This window comes from Nesoenas mayeri (assembly GCF_963082525.1).
Source record: "Nesoenas mayeri genome assembly, chromosome: W".
Classification (NCBI taxonomy): domain Eukaryota; kingdom Metazoa; phylum Chordata; class Aves; order Columbiformes; family Columbidae; genus Nesoenas; species Nesoenas mayeri.
The window spans coordinates 8,426,935-8,449,376 of NC_137553.1; the positions used below are offsets into that span (position 1 = coordinate 8,426,935).

A 22,442-nucleotide genomic window follows, 5' to 3' on the forward strand; every position below is an offset into this window, starting at 1 on the left:
CATCCTCCTTAAGTTGTGAGGCCCAGAAATGCATACAGTACTCAAGGTGAGGCTGCACCATTGCTAAATACAGCGGGATAATTGCCTCCTTTGATCAACTGGTTATGCTGTGTTTGATGCACCCCAGGATGGCATTTACCCTCTTGGCTACCAGGGCACACTGCTGACTCCTCTTGAGCCTACTATTGAACCAGCACCCCTAGATCCCATTCTGCTGGGCTGCTCTGCAGCCACTGCTCTCCAAATTTATACTTATGCCCTATGTCACTCCATCCCAGGTGCAGAATCTGGTATTTGGTCTTGTTAAATTTCATCCCATTAATCATTGTCTAGTGCTCCAATCTATCTATATCCCTCTGCAAGGCCTCTTGTCCCTCGAGAGAGTCAGCAGCACCTCCCAGTTTGGTATCATCAACAAACTTGCTAATGGCACATTCAACTTCTGCTTCCAGATCATTGATTAAAAATGTTGAACAGAACTGGCCCTAGGATTGAGCCCTGAGGAACACTGCTGGTGACTGGCTACTAGCCAGATGTAGCCCCATTCACTACAACCCTTTGAACCCTGTCATTCATCCAGTTCTTCACCCAGTGCACCATGTACCTGCTCGTCTCACAGTTGGACAACTTGTCCAGAAGGATGCTGGGAGGGACAGTATCAAAAGCCTCACTAAAATCCAGAAAAACTACATCCACTGCCTTCCCTTCATCCACTAGGTGGGTGACCTTATCATAGAATCAATCAATCAATCAATTAATTAATTAATTAAACAGGACTTTCCCTTCATGAACCCATATTGACTGTGCCTGATGATTGCGTTGTCCTTTAAATGCCTTTCAATAATACCCAGTATAATCTTCTCCATAATTTTTCCAGGAACTGAGGTTACACTAGCAGGTCTATAGTTTTCTGGGTCTTCACTCATGGCCTTCTTGTAAACTGGAATAATGTTGGCTAACTTCCAGTCAGCAGAGACCTCCCCAGACTCTTGAGACCTGATCAAGAGGGGTCCTGCTGTAATATCCACTAGCTCCTTTAGTATTCTGGGATGAATCCCATCAGGCCCCATGGACTTGTGAACATTCAGCTGATATGGCTGGTCTGTTACAGTTTCAGTGTCCACAAATGGAAAGTCACTGTTCCCACAGTCATGGTCCTCCAACTCAGAGGACTGGGAAACCCAGGGTCTATCAGTATTATTAAAGAATGAGGTGAAAAAAAGCATTGAATTCCTCAGCTTTTTTCTTGATTCCTATTAGTCAGGTTACCATCTTCAACAAGTATTGGTCTAATGTTTTCCTTAGACCTCTTGCTATTAATGTACTTAAAGCTTTTCTTGCTGTCTGACACACCACTGGCCATTTTCAACTCTAATTGAACTTTGACCTTTTGTGTCTTCTCCCTGCATATATAAATCACAGCTCTCTAATCTTCCTGCAAAGCCTGACCTTGCTTCCAGAGATCATACAATTTATTTTTCCTATTGAGTTCCACAAAGAGTTCCATGTTCAGCCAAGCTGGTCTTTTGTCCCACTTGCTTGACTTTCAACACAGTGGGATTGCCTGCTCCTCTGTTTCTAAGAGGTAGTTCTTAAAAACTGACCAGCACTCGTGGACCCCCTAAGGCCTCAAAAGCAGATTCTGAGGGGACACTACTAAGTAGCTCCCTGAATAGCTTAAAGTTTGCTCTCTTGAAATCCAGTAGCAACTCTGTTGACCTTTTATTCTCATTAAAGTGAAAATTTTAAACTTGTCCATTTCATGATCACTGTGGCCAGGACAGCCACCTACCATCACATCTCCCACAAGTCCTTCTCTGTTCACAAATAGCAAGTCTAGGAGGGCATCTTTTCTCTTTGCCTCCCTGAGTACTTGTGACAAGAAATTATCTTCAACAAACTTCAACAGTTGCCCAGACTTGCTCATCACAGTAGTATGGTGTTCCCAGTTGAAATCTCTCATAAGGACAAGGGCTACTGATCCAGAGATTTCTCCTAATTGCCTATAGAATGCCTATATAGATGACATCAGTGCTGTCATTCTGGCTGGGTGATCAATAGTAGACACCCAGTATGACATTCACTTTGACTTCCTTCTCCCTAATCCTCATCCAGAGACTCTCAACCACATAATCACTAACTGTAAGGGCTATTCCAGCTACTCTTCCCTGAGCCTGTAGTGTTGCTTGGGGTTGTTATGACCCAAGTGCAGGACCAGGCACTTGGCCTTGTTAAACCTCATACAATTGGCCTCAGCCCAATGATCCAGCTGGTCAAGATCCCTCTGTATAGCCATCCTACCCTCAAGAAGGTCAACACTCCCACCCAGTTTGGTGTTGTTTACAATCTTACTGAGTGTGCACTCGATCAACTCGTCCAGATCATTGATAAAGAGATTAAACAGAACTGGCCCCAATACTGAGCCCTGCGGAACACCACTCGTGACTGGCTGCAAACTAGATTTGACTCCATTCACCATGACTCTTTGGGCCTGACCATCCAGGGCCTGACCATCCTTGTTATTGCAGAGCTGCTTCTCTCCCACGGCAGGTCCTGTTTTCAACTTTCTAAGTTGGCCTTGAAATTCCTTTGGGCCTAGCTGGTTCAACAACAAATCTTCATCTAACAAAAACCCCTCCACAATTCCCCCTTTTTTGTTCTTGAACCAACCAGGCCCCATTTACAGCACGCTGAATCATCTTTGAAATACACTGCAATATACAGCACATGATTAACACAATAATTACAGTTACATATAATGCAATTAAGCCTTATTAAATAAGATCAAACAACTACCCACTTATTCCAAAACTTATAAGCTATATGTCAAATCTTAACTTTACTACGGCAATCTTATTAATGTATTGTTCTAGTTTGTCTAAAGCACTTATTAATAGATTCAGAATAATCAAACAAGTTAATACAGCACAACCATAATCCTAATGTTAAAAGTAGAACATTTATAACTGCGTGATTTTGTAGAGCAACATGTCTAATACCATCAACATCTATTATTAATTGAGTTAGTATTTCAAGAGTTAAATTAACCTATTTAAAAGACCAATAGCTTAACTTTGATATGTCTCCTAAAGCTTTACTAGCTGCTACACTAGAGAAATAGAATACAGTAGATACTATGGTAAGAATGTCCCATACCTTTACCTCAGTTCTATCTAAATATAATATTACCCTTTTGGCTAATTCTACTGTTTGTTCAAATTGTCATTCTCTACAGAAAGTACGCTATCTACTTGCTAATGGCTTCTAAATCACCAGGTCTGTAAGCATCTATAACACTAAATTAGGATCCATGGTTTATGTCTGAAACAGTCCTCACAACTTATCTCCTTCCTGTCCATCTGCATTCATTGAATCTTTGTTGTCTTTATTCAGCCATGGCTTGACCCATTTCGCAGGAATCCACTTCAATCCTTGGCCTGTAATGACACAAGCATAACCCTTTCCCCAAGTTATTAATTGGAAAGGACCTTCCCATTCACCAGTAACACCATTGCGCACCTTGACCTGACACTGATTTTCCCCAAAATCTGTCAGATGACCTTTTAAACTTGTTCCATGGCAAATCATAGGTGGAATATCAAACCCTTGGGGAAGGTGTAAAAAGTTCAAAACATATAATGCTTTATTCAGTCTGTCATGTGGAGTAGTGCAGTCACTTCCCCCTTTTTGTTTGTCAAGCTGATGCTTGAGAGTTTGATTCATTCTTTCCACCAATGCCTGACCGGTAGGGGAATTTGGTATCCCTGTAATATGCTCAACACCCCACAAATGAAAAAAGGCAGCAGTAGCTTTTGCGATATAACCAGGCACGTTATCTGTCTTGACCCATGCAGGAACTCCCAAAGCTGCAAAAGCAGAACGTAAATGTCGTTGTACATGCGAGCTAGTTTCACCAGTTTGCGCAGTGGCCCATATGGCAAAGGAGTATGTATCAATAAATACATGCACATACTTCAGTCTGCCAAATTCAGGGACGTGTGTGACGTCCATTTGCCACAATTCCAAAGCTCCTAATCCCCTTGGATTGACTCCTGCACCCAAGCCCGCTATGATGTGCTGACAATCTGCACAGCTTTTAACAATGCCTCACGCTTCACTTCTGGACAGTGAAAATTGTCGCTGTAAGACCCAAGCAGACTGATGGAGGAAACTATGAGAGTGTACTGCTTGACCCAACTTATCTATTGGAGGTGGAACCCAGGCAGGAGATACAAAGAAATCAGCTCGGCAGTTTCCTTCAGCTAAATCACCTTGAATTTTTTTTTTTACTATGGATATGTGTTATAAAGTATTGGTGTTCTCTCTCCTCAACTAATAGCCATAATTGCTTAAACAAAGACATCAATTGTGCATCTTGAACTTCCTTGAGCAAAGATCTCTCAATGCGAGCTACCACACCTACCACATACAAGGAATCAGAAACAATATTCACTGGGCTATGCACAAATCTCTTAAACACTTCTATTACAGCCCTGAGCTCCAAATGCTGAGTTGATCCTTTCAGATCATTTATTACCACATCTTGCCATTTACCATCTGTTTTCCATGTAATTGCTGCTTTCTGCGTTTTACCCCCTGCATCAGTGAACACTGTAGGTCCTTTAACTGGAACGTCTGAAAGAAGAGAGGGACCCTCCTCCATTGATCCCATATTTAGGACCGATATCACAGTATCACAGTATGTTTGGGATTGGAAGGGACCTCAAAAGATCATCTAGTCCAATCCCCCTGCTGGAGCAGGAACGCCTAGGTGAGGTCGCACAGGAACATGTCCAGGCGGGTTTTGAATGTCTCCAGCGAAGGAGACTCCACAAACCCCCTGGGCAGCCTGTTCCAGTGCTCTGTCACCCTCACTGAGAAGAAGTTTTTTCTCAAATTTAAGTGGAACCTCTTGTGTTCCAGCTTGATCCCATTGCCCCTTGTCCTATCATTGTTTGCCAACGAGAAGAGTCTGGCTCCATTCTCGTGGCACTCACCCTTTAAATATTTATTTACATTAATGAGGTCACCCCTCAGTCTCCCCTTCTCCAAGCTAAAGAGCCCCAGCTCCCTCAGCCTTTCTTCATAAGGGAGGTGCTCCACTCCCTTAATCATCTTTGTTGCCCTATGCTGGACCCTCTCCAGCAGTTCCCTGTCCTTCTTGAACTGAGGGGCCCAGAACTGGACACAATATTTTAGATGGGGTCTCATCAGGGCAGAGTAGAGGGGAAGGAAGATCTCTCTCGATCTACTACCCACCCCCCTTGTAATACACCTGAGGATGCCATTGGCCTTCCTGGCCACAAGGGCACAGTGCTGGCTCATGGTCATCCTGTTGTCCACCAGGACCCCCATGTCCCTTTCCCCTACACTGCTCTCTAATATGTAATTTCCCAACCTATATTAGCTTGTGTGAAGGAGAGTGTACCTTGATTAAAGCTTGAGAATCTAGTAATGGAGTTTGTAAGGGTAGCGAATTCTGCCAGGCCCACTGTAAATACTCTAAAGTGAGGGGAATGATGATATATGCAGGCTCACTACCTGAAATTCCAACTATTCTCTGTCTCCCTTTCATTATAAGCTGGGCAAAGGCTTCGATCCTGGTTGTAATGGTACGTTTAGGTTGGAAAGGCAAAAATACCCACTCTAAGATCTTTAAACAGTTCCTTATCAGCTGTCCATTGCATTATAAGGGCAAAAGGATGATTGGTATTGTTCACAATCAATAGTCCAATTACATAATCTGGATTCCACCTATGGTTAAAAGCTTTCACAAGTTTGGACATGATCTTTTGCAGAGCAGCTTCCGCTTCAGCAGTAATCTTTCTAGGAGAACTAATATCACTGTTGCCTTTTAGTAATTTTACGACTGGAGCTAAATCCTCATTTGTGATCCCACAAATGTTTCGGACCCAATTTAGATCACTCACTAATTTCTGGACATCATTTAGAGACTGAGTGACAGGCTGACATACTACTTTCTGAGGTTTTACTGTCGACTGAGAAATTTCCCAACCAAGATATTTCCGTGCTGGTTGAATTTGTACCTTTTCTGGAGCAATTTGTAATCCCCTATGTTTCAGTGTCTCTGATACTTCATCTAACAACAGATCAGTCAAAAAGGTCTCCCCAGCTATTAATATATCGTCCATGTAGTGATAGATCACCAACTCAGGATGAGACTTTCTAATTGGTTGCAAGGCCCCCAAGCTACATAAATTTGACACATAGTTGAAGAATTTTTCATTCCTTGCGGTAAAACTACCTATTGATACCGCTTTGGAGGTTCGGCCTTATTTACAGAAGGTATGGAAAAGGCAAAGCGTTTACAGTCATCAGGGTGCAGAGCAATGGTGAAAAACCAATATTTCAAATCAATTATTAAGATTTGCCAATTTTCTGGGATCATGACTGGGGATGGTAGTCCCGACTGTAATGTCCCCATGTCTTCCATAGTATCATTAATTTTTCGAAGGTCATGCAACAATCTCCATTTATCTGATTTTTTCTGAATAGTAAACATAGGAGTATTCCAAGGGCTAGTAGATGGTTCTAAATGCCCTTTTTCAAGCTGTTCTTGCACCAGATCTTCGACATGGGTGAGCTTTTATTTACTGAGCGGACATTGATTTACCCAAACTGGGTAATCAGTTTTCCACTGTAATTTCAGTACTGGTCGCCCATCATCAATGGCCGCCCCTAAAAATGCTGTTGTTTTGTCACCAGAGTTGCTCCTAGTTGTCCCAAAACATCTCGTCCTAATAGGGAAACAGGGATAGACATCACATAAGGTCGTACAGAGCAGTGCGAGTCATCAGACAATTTCGTTTGTAAATGATTTTTACTCACCTGGGTACTTTGCATACCACCAACACCCATGACTGGTATTTGCGGAGACTCTAAAGGCCACCTGTCACGGAGGCACCCCGAGGTTAGTTTAAGGGACAACAGGGTCCAAAACAACTTTTATTAAACCGGTGAGAAACAGGGTTTTAGCACTCCAAAAGTGACTTAAATACAGGTTCGGATATCAGTTGAGGAAAATTATTAAGGGGCAGCAACTAATACAACAGTCAGTCCACAGAGTGCATGCACATGGCTTCACCCAAAACAATGCTGGAGCCGTCTCTGAGTCTGGGAGGAGTACACACTTGCCTGTATATGGTGTGGTAGTACGTAGTGAGTACGGAAAGTGTACACTCGTGATTCTGCGAGGTTAAATTTATAATACACTCGCAATCCTGCGTGCAAATGTGCACGGAATATTACACGTGTTTATGTGGAAGCACGGGAGGAAAATACACTCGCGATTGTGCGAGGAAATAATTTATACACATGCTTGTATTGAGCATGGAAAGTTACACGTGCAAATGTGCGTGGAAAGTACACGTGCTTATGTGGAAGCACAGGAGGAAAATACACCCGCGATTATGTGTGGATTAATTTTACAAGTGCTCATAATGAGCATGGAAAGTTACACATGCATATGTGCATGGAAAGTAAATACACTCGCAATCCTGCGAGAAGTTTTACTCACACCCGTGGTGGCCAGGCAAGCGGAGTCTCCATCCCGGGGGAGCTCTCGGCGGCAGCATCTTGCTTGTGCTCCGAGAGACCCGCGACAATGGGTGGAGTCTCGACGAGAGTCCCGTTTTTTATAGGCTGATCAGATCTGACTGTAGGCATTCCAGAAGCTTCTCTGCACCCCCACACTGGCTGTGGGGTGTCCCTGAAGCCTCCAAACATCCCCCACACTGGCCACAGGCACCCAGCGGCTCAGTGGTGCCTCGGCACTCCCTTCTCCTAATGGCCCTGGCCAGGGTGCTCTGGGGCCAAACAAAAGAAGCTGTTAGCCTCAAACAGCAGAGAGAGAGGGAGATGTGCCTACTCCTTCCATACTGAAGGAGGGAGGGGGAGAAAGGGGGATTTGCATCCTGCCACACCACCATACTGGCCAGTCCTTTTTGCTGATGATAGTCACATCAGCACCTGTGTCTACCAGAATTTGAAGAGTCTTTGAACGACCGTTTTTGTCTAAAAGAGTCACCTTTTCCATTGGCTTCGCTTTAGTTATGTCTAGAGCTAAGTACAATTCTGCAGCGCCAGTAGAGCCGAAACCTCCTTCGCTACACTCTTTAATTGAGGCTTTTGGAGCACTTGCTTTAAACGGAACTAATTGGCCTATTTTTGATCCTTTTGGAACATGGACTGGTGGATTAGGAGTCCATAACATCATTGAAATGATACCAGTAAAATCTGCATCAATTATACCTGGAAGTATAAAAATGCCTTTTCTAGTTACAGATGATCTTCCCTAGAAGCAAGGCACTTAAACCATGCCCCAATGGTCCAGTCATCTTTGTTGGTATGCATTATACCTGAGTGTCAACTAATGTTACATCATTCATAGTTTCTACATCTACTCTGGCACTCCCTGATGTGGCGGCGGCGATGCTGTCCAAGCAGCCTGAGACCTCACTTGTGTCGTTGCACCAGGTCTCGATGCGCTCATTTCCCCGTTTCCCAATGCCTGCCCATTTTTGTGAAACCTAGATCTGCATTCGTTAGCTTTGTGTCCAAACTTTCCACAATGGTGACATGAATTATTACCTATTGGACCAACTGTATCAGTCTTGTTTGATCTGAGATAATTTTGTTTATTGCAACATTGGGTTTTAAAATGCCCCAGTTTTCCACATTTAAAACAAATTCGGCCTGATGTATTCGAGTTGTGAGCTAACAAGGGTTTAACAGCAGCTGCAAATGCAGAAGCCATAAAACCAGCTTTCTCTTCCTCTGAGCTCACCCTGGCACAAGCATCCATCATCTCAGCTATCGAGCTATGCTTTGATAAAGCAAGCAAAATTTTCCTGCAAGCTGGGTTAGCATTCTCAACCACAAGTGTCATTAATAAAGGTTCTTTTACATTAGCATCAATCGGTGCCCTATCCAAAGCTTCCCTTCATCGGTCAAGAAAAGCCATATATGATTCATTCTCTTATTGTTTAACCCGAGAGTACGGAGGGACTGGTTTTCTGTCTTCCGTCAGAGTTCGGAGAGTATCCCTTGCTAGGGTAGAACTCTGCCGCAAGATGGCAGTATTTAACCGTGTCTGTACCTGAGGGTCAGCAAAATTCCCTGACCCTGTTAGCATATCTTTTGAAGCAAGGCCCAACGGATCTCCCTCACTACAGTCTAAATTAAGGATAGCTGCATCCTCACAGGCATCAATCCACCTGCTTCTCCAAAGAACCTCTTGCACTGGTGTTAGTAGCAACGTAGCTAGCTGACGACAATCAAAAGGGGTTAATATTTGCCCATCAAAGAGAGTGTTAATAAAGCCTTGAGTATATTTCCCATGTAATCCGTACTGCTGTACCGCTTTTCTAGCCTCCTTTATCTCTTCCCAACGCAACCCTGTCCACCCAGGCTGCTGATTACCCTGTTCATCTCGCTGATAGAAGACCGGATATGCACTTGTTATTTCACCTTCTATCATTGCATTTCTGATAATTCCCCGTCAATGCTTTTTAGGATCACAATTATTCGTAGAACCCGAGCCCCCCAGTGCACCCCCTTTCCCGTCACAATCAGCATGATCACATAGCTGACTTCTGGATTCTCTCGCTAATGGCTGATCTAATTTTTCACATAGTTCTTTTGTCCAGTTCTTATCCAGCGACTCCTTCTGCTCTCTCGTAGGAGTTAGAGGGGTAGAAGGCAGTAAAGGAGGATATAAGTCAGTAAAAGGACTGATAGTACACTTATTTATGACTTTAGCCTTCTCAGCTTTCACAGGTTCCTTGGGTAAGTTGTCTGACTCCAATCCTTTAGACTTGCTGTTTTCATCAGGGTTGGGTAATAGTGTAGGAGGCCACCCGCTCGGTATTTTTCCTCCCCCCCCTGCCCCGGACTGCTGAACTATCGGGGGTGCCAAAAGCACAGCAGGGGATGGAATAGGGAGGGTATCAAAGACACGAACCGGATAAACTTCACAGCAACTTTCAGGATACTTATCAGGCTGCAATGCTGCAAAAATTCCAGCAGCAGCAGACCGTTCAGCCTTAAGATCTTTTAAGGTGGTAATTATAAGCTTCCATGTAGTTGCTAATGATTTAGCTTCTTTATCTCCATTGCTGACCTTATCCCATAATTTCTGCCCTATATCGTTCCAAAGTTCAAGTTTAACTGCCTTCTCGGTTTCTGCCAGGTAGCTGTTAGTTCTACACCAAACTAACAGTCTACGTATGTTACTTTCTTCATATTTAATTCCTCTCACAGAGAGAATATGCAGGAGGAGTTTAACTATGGCTTGTTCTTCAGAAGATACATTTTGCCCCATAGCTTCACTCTTCCCTCCTCCTGCCCCCAGCCGCTCACCTTTTCTGGTGATTTCTTCGACATATTGTCTGCGGAACATCCGTACGCGTCCGCCCGGTTCTCAGTCCAGCTGATCCGCCTCCAGCTGGGCCACTCCATGCTTTTCCCCGATCACACTGATACGCCATTCAGAGTATCATATCGGGGTCACCATTTGTTGGAGTGATAAGGGACTCAGCTTTCAACGTGAATCACGCAAAGCCATTTATTACAGAAGCAAGCCTCCTTATATATGCAACTAATCTCTGATCACGCGTTCACGCTCCAAGCATGCATTCACTAATTGGGTATTGTGGGAGATTTGAGGGATTTTCTTGAGGTTGTTGTGTGGATGGGTTTCTATTAGATAAAGATTTATTTCTGAACTAGCCAAAGGAATCTCAAGGACAGCTCGTGAACATGGACAATATCCAATCAGCCAATGCGTGCTTGGAGTGTGGACGCATGATCAGGAAATAACTGCATATATAAGGAGGCTTGTGTCTGTAATAAATGGCTTTGCATGATTCACATTGAATTGGAGTATTGTGTTCAGTTCTGGGCCCCTCAGTTCAGGAAAGATATTGAAGTGCTGGAGCGAGTCCAGAGAAGAGCAACAAGACTGGTGAAGGGACTTGAACACAAGACCTATGGGGAGAGGCTGAGGGAGCTGGGGTTGTTTAGTCTGGAGAAGAGGAGGCTTAGAGGTGACCTCATCACTCTCTATAACTACCTGAAGGGAAGTTATAGCCAGGTGGGGATTGGTCTCTTCTCCCAGGCAGTCAGCAATAGGACAAGGGGGCATGGGCTTAAACTCTGCCAGGGGAAATTTAGGCTGGATATTAGAAAGCAATTCTTTACAGAGAGAGTGGTCAGGAATTGGAATGGCTGCCCAGGGAGGTGCTGGACTCACCGGCCCTGGAGGTTTTTAAACTGAGATTGGACATGGCACTTAGTGCCATGATCTAGTAAATGGACTGGAGTTGGACCAAGGGTTGGACTTGATGATCTCTGAGGTCTTTTCCAACCCAGTCGATTCTATGATTCTGTGAAGGCAACCTCCAACCGACACATTACCTGCAAGCCCTTCTCTGTTCACAAGAAGCACATCCAGTGAGCGCCTTCCCTAGTTGGCTCACTAAGCAGCTGTGTCAGGAAGTTGTCTTCCATGCACTTCAGGAGCCTCCTAGACTGCTTCCTCTCTGCTGTGTTGTATTTCCAGCAGATATCTGGTACTTTGAAGTCCCCCATGAGAACAAGGGCTAGCGATCAGGAGACTTCTCACAGTGGCCTGCAGAATATTTCATTTGCCTCTTCATCCTGGTCGGATGGTCTGTAACAGACTCCCACCAGGATATCTGTCTTGTTGCCCTTTCCCCTGATTCTTGCCCATAGACACTCAATACTATCGTCACCCTCATCAAGCTCAAGACAATTGAAACGCTCCTTAACATACATGGCTACCCCACCTTCTCTCCTTCCTTGCCTATCCCTTCTGAAGAGTTTATAGCCATTCAATGCAGCACTCCATTTGTGGGAGTCATCCCACCATGTTTCAGTGATGGCCACTACATAGTTTTTGTGTTGTATGATGTCTTTTAGCTCCTCCTGTGCATTTATTGGTATAGATGCACTTCAGCTGGGTTATTGATCCCACTCTCTTTTTGTAGTGAGAAGCTCTAATTCCTGAATGACCATTCTCAGGTGTTTCCATGATTTCTAACACATCTGTAACATATTTATAACCCTTGTGTCTCTTCTATTGCATGGCTCTCCATCCCCTACTTCCACTGAGAAAGAGCGAAGGACCTCACTAGCACTTTATCCCTCAAATGCTGGTATGCTGCCCTTGGGTTTGTCCCTTCTGTGCCTGGTTTTCTCCCCTTCCCCTTTCAAATCTAGTGTAAAGCTCTTTCAATGAGCCCTGCTAAATCCTGTGCAAGGATCTTTTTCCACCTTTGAGGACAGGTGTGTCCCATTTGTCACCAGCAGACCAGGTGTCATGTAAACTGACCCATAATTAAAAAACCCAAAATTTTGCTGCTGACACCAGTCCCGCAGCCAGGTATCGATCTGCTGGGTCTTTTCGTATTTTCCCTCTGCAACTGGGGGGACAGAGGAGAACACTTCTTGTGCTCATGATCCCTTAACTCATCATCCCAAGGCCCTGAAGTCCCTTTTGACTGCCCTCAGATTTCCCATTGCAACCTCGTCACTGCCGACCTGAAAAATCAATAACAGATAATAATCTGAGGGCCATACCAGGGCAGGAAGTTTTCTCTTCATGTCTTTAACCTTAGTCCCAGGGAGGCAGCAGACTTCCCTAAGAAGTGGCTCTGGTCTGCATATTCAGCTTTCTGCTGCAACTTATGCCACTTATTGGCCTTCCTTTTAACACCTTTCTGAAATTTCCTTCAGGAGGAAGATACTTTCAAATAGCTGTTTCTAGTGCTGCCTAGGAGAGGGAAAACTTTGCTTTTGTTTTTTCACTTATTCAATTCTAAGTACATTCAGTGGAATGCACTGAAATCCTTCTGACTTCTGCGGGTGTACTCAAAGACAAAAAGAACCGCCTTATCTGTTGCTGCAGCAATATTTTTCAGCATGAGAAATATGGAATGAATACAGATCAGAACAGTCTTGTCAAATTTACTTAAAAATTTAGGACAAGGGAGAATCAAATCTGTCTAGTATTTGAACTGTATCAATGAAAAATGGTAAATGTTCCATTGTTGCAACTTCAGAAGTATTTACTTAAGAGAGAATTCAAGAATAAGATGTCAGTAAGATCTCTGTCATGGTTTCTCTTATCTTTCTCCATATGGCTTCTCGTTATTCCCTGTATGGGCCACCAATTAAATCTGTCAAGGTTTAAAGCAAGGTGACAATAAACCGTGGCAGATGCTCCCTGTTACCCCCTTACCCTCTCCCTACCCTTTCCTTAGACTGGAAAAATGATAAAGAAGATAAGGAGGAAGGAAGAGGGACTTAGACTTCAAGTTGGAAGGGTTTTAAAGATTTTACTAATGCTACTAATAAATAGAGAAAATATACAAAACCAGTCTTGAATGCCCAATATGGAATTTGCGTCACTCCAGTGGCAGCAGAGCTAGGAGCTGGCGTGGCTCCAGCAGCTGCAGAGCAGGCACCCGGAAGTCATGGGCGGGACTTCACAGCAAACCGGAACCTGGTTGCAGGGATGCAGGGCCCGAGGCCTATAGATCACAGGCAGACAGACAGGGTCCTCTTTAAATGCCGGCCATGGTCGAAGAGAGCTAGAGACTCGTGATCACCCTCTTATATAGGGGGTATGACAATTATGGGATGGAATACTCAGTCAGTTTTAGTCACCTGTTCTATCCGCTCCTCCTCAAACACGCCCCTCTCGCAGCAGAATTTTATCAATTATTAGTTGTTATAGCAATAAATCTGAGTACAAGCTTCTTAAGCATTCCGTTGGTCCTCTTATCAGCACAGTGTCTGAAAAACATGCAGGCAAAAATTCAGAAAAGTGCAGTTATTTAGAAGACACTTAGAAGAACTTAGCTGAAAGGAAAAAAAAAATCACTAAAAAAGAACTGGTCTTGTTTTTAACAAAACCAGGACAATCTCTTTGAAAAGATTTGAGCTGCCTCTAATAGTTGTAGAAATAAAAATGTAGCCTGTATTTCCAGTCAGTGCCTTAAAATAAATTAGTAGCTAACAATTTCTACTATGCATTACACTGAGGCAATCTTGTAAATTGTCTAAAGACACAGTAATTAGGAGAAGTGTATGTGGAGGGAGTATCACAAGAATAGGAATCTCTGGTGGATGGCAAGTGAGAGATCTTAATAGGGTGTAGACAGATCTTCAGTACTAGTGACTGAGTGTGGTGTCTAATTTGAGGAGGGGAAATAGAGTGGTGAAAAGATTTTGAGAATTGGGATGAGTCAAAACAGGGCTTCCCAACATTGGATTTTATTGGCAGAATAGAGTGGTTGCTGATGGTCAAGAAAGGGTAAGATAAACCGATTTTATACCCTGTTCTACATACATAAGACTTCTCACAGAATGTACTAGGGAGAGAGAATTGGTAGTCTGTGCAAAGAAGTCATCAGAAAAGGCACACCTTTCATTTGAACTGAAACTTTGCTAGAGGTGTCCATTCTTTTTTTTTCATCTACAGGTCAGTACATCATTTAATGATTCTTAATATTTATTAAAATATCTGATAGAAATTTAAGCTTCAGAATATTTGGTGGTATATCTTGAATGAAGCACATGGGGACTTGTATTCCAATTAGTTTTGGATTGTTGTTAGAAGTATTGACCTATGATGACCTAAACCAGAATGGATAATAATAATCTCAGTCACTGCTTTCTGAAGATCAGTATTCCCCAGTGGATGAATGGGATCAGATAAATAGGCTTTTTTCTTTTTTTTTTTTTTTTTTTTTTCCACACCAATATTCCTTTTTAAACCAAAAATTATAGCTCAGAATTATAGTTGGGACAGGTTGAAAAGTTTCTCTGTTTTTCAAAGCTTTTTCTAGGCTAACAGTTATGGGGAGCTGATTTAATTTGAGGAACAAAAAATTTTATGTGATTAGTTGGAGAATGTTTTTAATAAAAAATGTTGTCTTTTTAAAAATGTCTCTAGATATACTCAAAGCCTGAAGTGGGTGCATGTAGAAGTAAAAATTCATACGTTAAAAAAAAAAAAAAAGAGAGGAGATAAGGCATGAATTATAGAAAAATGCTCTAAGACAATTAGTGTTTTTTAGATAGTAATGAGCGTGGGAGGTTGGAAAGAGTTTACCTAAAATTTTAAAAAAACAACAACAAAAAAAGTTGAAAATGAACTGTCGGAATCAAAGTTAAGGATGATGTGTATGGTTTGATTTTTTAATATTTATATATTTTAATTACTTAAAGATGTGTAGCTGAAATGGCTAATGCCTATACACTGGTCATTAAATCTTCATCACTGGACCTTATTAAGAATTTTTTTGGTCTTTCCTTTTTCTGTAGTCAACTTACTTTCATTGACTATTTTCTAATAGTTGATATTCTGAACCTGTGGGTACTACTTTTATTTATTCTTTTTTGGTGGTGTTTTTTTTCCATCTTCTCTGAAATGATCCCTTCTCTACCTGCAGTGGACAGCTAAAATTCCTAGGAAATACACTGCAACTATCTGGATTACCTCTTGTTCTAGGAATGATGTGCTTCCTACCAATCTCACTTAGAACTTTTGTGAACACAGATATATGTACACATACATATTAAAATTATGTAGGTTATATTTAGTGCGTTTTAATATAAACATGGAACAACATAACTGTTCAGTTTTTCTGAATTATTCTAGGATCAAGACAACCTTTAATCCAACAGTCTCAGCCTCCACCTTATTCATCACCTAGAGATGTTCCCCCCGACATATTGTTAGATTCTCCAGAAAGAAAGCAAAAGAAACAAAAGAAAATGAAATTAGGCAAGGATGAAAAAGACCAGACTGAAAAAGCTGCGATGTATGATATCATTAGTTCTCCTTCCAAGGACTCCACTAAGCTTACATTAAGACTCTCTCGTATAAGATCTTCGGATATGGACCAGCAGGATGATATGCTTTCTGGTTTGGAGAACAGCAGTGTGTCAGAGGGTGATATTTCTTTTAATGTGCAGTACCCAGGACAGACTTCTAAAACACCCGTTACTCCACAGGATGTTAACCACCCACTAAATGCTGCTCAGTGTTTGCCGCAGCATGAACAGACAGCTTTCCTTCTGGCACAACAAGTGCCTGTTTTACAACAGAACACTTCAGTTGCTGCAAAACCACCTCAAACTCCTGTGGTACAGACACAGCAACAGGTTTCGCAACAAGGAACTATAACATCATATGATGAAGTAGAATTGGATGCACTGGCTGAAATTGAGCGGATAGAACGTGAATCAGCTATTGAAAGGGAGCGATTTTCAAAAGAAGTGCAAGATAAAGGTAAAAGGATTGTGTGCGTGTGTATACTATATATATTATATAAATATGCATGCAAACCCTATATATATTTTTTTTTTTAATATATATATAAACCTTCCTGTCATTGTCACATAGTTCAATTCCATTTACTTAGTGTAGGTGGTTTTACGACATTCATCTCCATTCCCCTCCAACAATGAGCTGTAATCTCTCATATATGTATATATTTAATATCTGCTATTCTTTATTGGGGATCTTAATGGATGGAAAATGAAGTTCTTATGTTTCAAAATTCTTTTTAAGATACTCTTATTTTGAACCATGAGACTGAATGAAGTACAATTGACGTTGTTTATAGTTTATAAAATCCCAGCAGTACCATAAGTAAAAATTTGTAATAAGTTTGGGTAGTTGAATTCTTAATTAACTATATATGTTGCCTAATTTAAGAAAATACAGAAAAACTTTTTAATGCCATTTTTATTCATATCCCAATTTGAACCTAATGTGAAGATGTTAGACTAAAATCACATCTATTCTTTTAAAGGGACTCTAATGATTGGCTAATATATGCTACTATATTTTCTCAAATGTTTGTTCAATTGGATATTCATTATTATGTAGGCATTACAAGTTTTAGAGAACTACCACATATGGTCTCTAGCACAGAACCAGATGAGCCTCTGAAATGTGTGCTCTTCACTTGAGTAGCTGTGCTGATTGTCTTAACTGATTTCATTAAATCTATCCTCTCTGATTTTTTCTTATTTTCTATTTTCTTTTTTCTTTCTTTTTTTCTTTTTTTCTTTTCTTCCTATTGTTAACTGGTTTGAAGGTCATAGACTTCAGAAATATCAAAAGTGGATGCAAAACCCACATGCAAATCGAAGATGTGGTTTATAAAATAGATAGTCATAGGTTAACATAAGTATTTTTCAGAAGCTTCCTCTGCACTGTGTTTAACTTCTGAGTAAAAAAATAATCTTTTATAGTATGATTCTAACTTATTAGATATTCCCAAGAAAAATCTTGCAAAGTGGAAAACAGCGCAGATTCTCATTTTGGAAGTTCATAGGTGAAGATGGTCAATTTTGGATATACTTGCATGGAGGCAACTGAATTTACATTTGGTTTGGGTCTTTGACCAGCAGAGAGAGTACAAGTTTTCTCCCCATTCAGATTTTTTTTCTGTTTTTAAAGATGCCTAGAGAGAGAAAGTTTGTTGTGTTTGTGTGTGTGTGTGTGTAAATGTTCTTATTGCAATTACTAAAAGGATTAACTTTTTAGATATTTCTTTTTTGGTAATTAAATCAAATCTTCTTAGAAAACATTGTGAATATACAGAGAAAATGGGTGCTCACCTCAAAAGAGATCTCTACTGTCTTTAATTTTTATTTAATTAAATGGCAGAATTTGTTACTTTGCTGACATCTCTTCTACTAGGTTTTAATTTATTCATGGAGAACTCGTGGTTTTTCTCCTATTATTTAAAAAGCTACTTTTATATCCCCACACTTTAAGTAGATTCTCCAGCACATTTTAGCCGAGAAGCATCTCAAAAACAGCAGTGTATTTTTGATGGTTCACAGCAGCCTTCAAACACTTAGAGCAAGACTAAAACACACTTTCTCTTTTGTTGTATAGTTTGTTTACCATAATTATATAGCCATGGACAGACTCCCATGATCACTCCCTTTCACCACTGCTCAATAACCATCTTACCAAATAAGGATTACAACCTTATGCTTCCCTTCTACCTGCATCCTCTGCCAGATCTCAGTTCTTCCCGAGTTCCTGCAATTGCTATGGATCAGGTACAAGAGTTGCTGCCTTATATTGGGACAAACGATCACCATTTATTCACTGGTGGTAAGTTGCCCCTATACCAGACAGCAGCTCTTTTCACTTTAGCTGCTGAAGTTTCAGCCATGAATGAACAATACTGAGCAGAAGGTTTTTAGCAGTCTTGGGACAGATTTCCTGAAAAGCCGTTGCCTTGGAGAAATATGATTCTTATTTTTTGGTAATGCTTCTTCAATTGCTTGTACGTTTGTACTATGTCTACAAGTTGATACACTCTGGGATCGTTCCAGTTATAGCCATTTGGTTTGGTGTGACTGCAGGAGGAAGCTTCCTCTATTGTTCCTATGGAGTATATCTGTTAGAAATATAACTCCTAAATATGTCATTCATTTTTATAAAGTTACTTACTGCAAAAGCCTGGCATTTGTGCATTTTAGTACACATAACGCAACTTCAGATCACATTATTTCAAGAAAATAGTGTGATCGTAGCATGTACTCAGTCTAATTAGAACAGGAATGTATACTGGTAGCTGATGCTGTACATAGCAAGCGTCCCTCTAGAGATGGTAGCACATGCTAAAATCTACATGAAAGCATCTTTGCTGCTTTTGTAATCGAGGCATAAGAATACATATTACAGTCACACTATGCTTTCTGTGTAGGCAAATGTTGTCTTCCATAAATTACTTTGAGTTGAATTGTACTTGCAAGTTTTGATAGAAGATTAGTGGTCTCTTCTGTCCTTTTTTAAGACATGAAATCTCTACAGTACTATGCTTCATCAGAGGTTTTCAGATGCTTCTTTTTTAACAGTAAGGCTTTGGATGGATATGACATGTATGACATGTTCTTTCTGAGGTTGGGAACCAGTAGTGTGGTGGAACTGTTTATTCCAGAGGAGAGGCAGATATGTTTTTTTGGGAGGTTCTTGCTAAAAATTATACAATTACTACAGTTGGCTAAGGCAATGCTAAGGTCTTTTTGGTTTTGTTTTTTGTTTTTGTTTGTTTGTTTGTTTGTTTTTTTGTTTGTTTGTTTTTTTTTTTTTTTTTTTTTAATGCTGAGGTCCTTTTATTGTGTTTGGTACAGATGGGAAATGGAGATTGTAGTTCTTTGGAAATTGTAGTATTTTCTGTATTAAATTCCTAATTCTAACAAACTTTAAAAATATTTAGCTTCCACCAAACAAAATCTCTCGAAGTAGGAGGCAGTCTCCATTCCAGAGGTAGAACTAACACAGGGTTTTGTGGAAGTGCCACTTTCTTTGAAAAGCAGCATATCTTTCTGGAACAGGATTGTCATGCTGTTGCTTTCTGAAAAAGGAATTCTTAGTGCAAATGAAAAATCTGGCAGATTTGACCTAACATCTATGAGATATGCATAAGAAGAGATTTTATAATATAGACCTTTTGTCCTCATACCTGAGTGCTTTTTAGAGCTCTGTTTTTATAATTCTGTCCTTTTGGTCTATTTGGATCTTTAAGTGGATTATCTGGTCTTTTCATCACGATAGGTGCAAAATTTGAAAAAGTTGGTTTTGTCCTTCTCTTCTTTGAGGAAGTGTCCATCTCCTCTTCCAACTTTTTTCATCAAGGAAGTCTCTCTGTATTGATTAATTTTGCAAGTAATTTGTCTATATCTGTTAATGAAAGGAATAATTGGAGATTTTGGAGTTCAAGGCACTCAGCACCGAAAGTTACTTTCTGATACATCTATTATGTTTAATAGCCTCAGAACAAACATAAGTCCATAGAACATGACAGGCCTCAGGTTTTCAGTTCCCATTGCCTTCCTCACAATGACCTCTATACTCTCATCAGATACAAGTCGTCAATACTAGATCATATCTTCTCTTTTGAAAGGATGTGTAATTTCACAGAAAATTATGTCCCAGGAATTTCTGTTCTCAGAAATCTTTTTTTCCTTGCGGGAGGGGAGGTGTTGAGGGAGAAATTTGATTTTGGTAACCTCAGTTCTTTGCATTAACTCATACTTTACCCCTGTTCAGATACAAGTGGGTTATTTTGTTTATAGTCAAGTAGTTCAAAGCTAGTCAGTCACTTTCAGTCCAAACCTTTCTCAGAACATTACATTAAGTACTTCTTGTTCATCAAGATTTAGACCTACTACTGATTAATTTTCAGGTTCCAGGTTTCTACCTCAAGATCTTTCATGCTTTTCTAAAATCCCTAAACACTGTGAACCAAAAATATTTAAGATATTAATGTTAAAATGAGCTCTGAGTATTCTAGAAACTGGAAAAGATAACCTTGAAAATTACTTGAAAACACAGAAAGCAACCCATCTTTTTTCAGCGACTCTTTTAAATAGATTCAGATTTTTATTAAGATTTGCTAAATTTTAATTTGAGCTCTTACATACATAGTATTGTGTGTTCACTGTTAGATTTTAGGCTACTTCAAAGACACTTAGTGTAACATAATGCAGCTGTCTTAAAAGATTAAGAAGTTCTACTTTTACTCGTAAAAGGCACTCTTCTCTGGAGTTTGTGAGAAGAGTCATGAAATCATTAATCAGTAACTGTTTCATTGGGAGGCTAATATTTTTTTTCTTTTTGACTTAGAAGCATTAGAAGCATTTTTAAATGAGACAAACCTACTCATTTTTTCCCTTATATATTTTACCTCTGAGAATCCATTTTACCCACTTTTGAATCTTACTGTAGATTCTTTGAATTAGGAAGAAGTGAAGCAGTAATAACTTGATTTCCAATAATTGGATCAGTTAGGGGGCATTAGGATGCCTGCTGTGGGCCCTTCTTTTTTTAGTTCATTCCAAACCCATAGCAGCAGACACACACACCCCAAGAGTGTAAATCTGCCGGAGCAAAACTCAAAACTACAGTTATAGGTAAGTAAACTTTTTCTCTTACCTTTGAAGTTCTTATCCAGCTCCTCTCCCTTTCTCCCCATTACCCATCTCCCCCCAAAAGTTCCCCAAAGAGGAGACTAACAGAAGAACACTGTTAAGAATTAATAGCTTGTTTTCATCTAATTTTATATAACCAATGAATGAAATGAAAATGTGTAATTATAACCAGTATATTACCATTCATTTCTGAAAATACGTTATAGGGGTTTTATTTGTATAGTAATCTTGCAGAAGATTACAGTCACTAATACCAGAAGATGAAATGAGACAATTTAGAATATAAATTATTCTGTCTCTATGTAGTAGGACAGTGTGAGAATCAGGTATCATGTATTTTGTGTATATAAACTTGCATTAGGTCTGTATTTTGTAGTGGATGAAACTGGCAACTCTTGTAGCTTTCCCAAGAAAAAGCAGGTTTGTAAGAAGAGGAGACTGAGGGGTGACCTCATTAATGGTTATCAATATATAAAGGTGAGTGTCAGGAGGATGGAGCCAGGCTCTTCTCGGTGACAGCCAATGGGGCAATGGGTACAAAGTGGAACACAGGAGGTTCCACTTAAATATGAGAAGAAACTTCTTCTCAGTGAGGGTGCCAGAGCCTGAACCAGGCTGCCCAGAGGGGTTGTGGAGTCTCCTTCTCTGCAGACATTCCAATCCGCCTGGACACCTTCCTGTGTAACCTCATCTGGGTGTTCCTGCTCCATGGAGGGATTGCACTGGATGAGCTTTCCAGGGCCCTTCCAACCCCTGACATTCTGGGATTCTGTGTAATATCCAGTTTGTAATGTTTTGTGTTCAGACATTTTAAGAAAAGTAAAGGGAAGAAATTCCTCTTCTCTCTAGAAAAATTGCAATGAAGTGTTGCAATGTTTCCGTCTATCTAGGAAAAATTAATTTATTTTATATTTTTTTAAATAATGAAATACTGATTGAGTGAAAAATATGTTTTAAAAAAGAGGCATATATTTTAATGGTATTTACTTTCTTTTGATGCTCTTGTGTAATATGAAAGTAAATCCCCACATTTATCCCAGGTTGTGCTTTACATAAGGTAGTGCAGAAACCTGTTCTTGTAAGCAGGTGTAGAAAATAACTGAAACACAGTAGTTTGGTAAGAAGTGTATTTTATTTTTATCTGTAGTGCAAACTAAGATTAGAAAATTAAATATAATTTTCATGTAGCATATGCCCTTGATTGTACCTTTTAAATGGATGGGAGGACTTATTATTTACACAGTAATGACTTTATTTTGTTCTGGGACAGTCACTTCTCTCTAATAGATTTATATCTTGATAAAGAAATGGCATGTATAATTAATAAAGGTTATTAACAGTTTAAGCCCAACATTTCTATAGTTCATAGTCACTAAGTTCACTCCAACCTCAACCAAAGACGTCAGACTTTTATTCATTGTTATCCC

The 22,442-nt window shown here is 40.4% G+C and overlaps 1 protein-coding gene across 1 annotated transcript in view; it reads left to right on the plus strand.

The window, feature by feature from the left end:
* LOC308051434 (nipped-B-like protein) overlaps positions 1-22,442 on the plus strand; it is a 198,798-nt gene that overhangs the window by 94,483 nt on the left and 81,873 nt on the right. Inside the window, exon 10 of the mRNA XM_080361861.1 lies at positions 15,710-16,342. Coding sequence (XP_080217987.1) covers positions 15,710-16,342 — 633 coding nt within the window. The remainder of the gene's footprint in view (positions 1-15,709; positions 16,343-22,442) is intronic.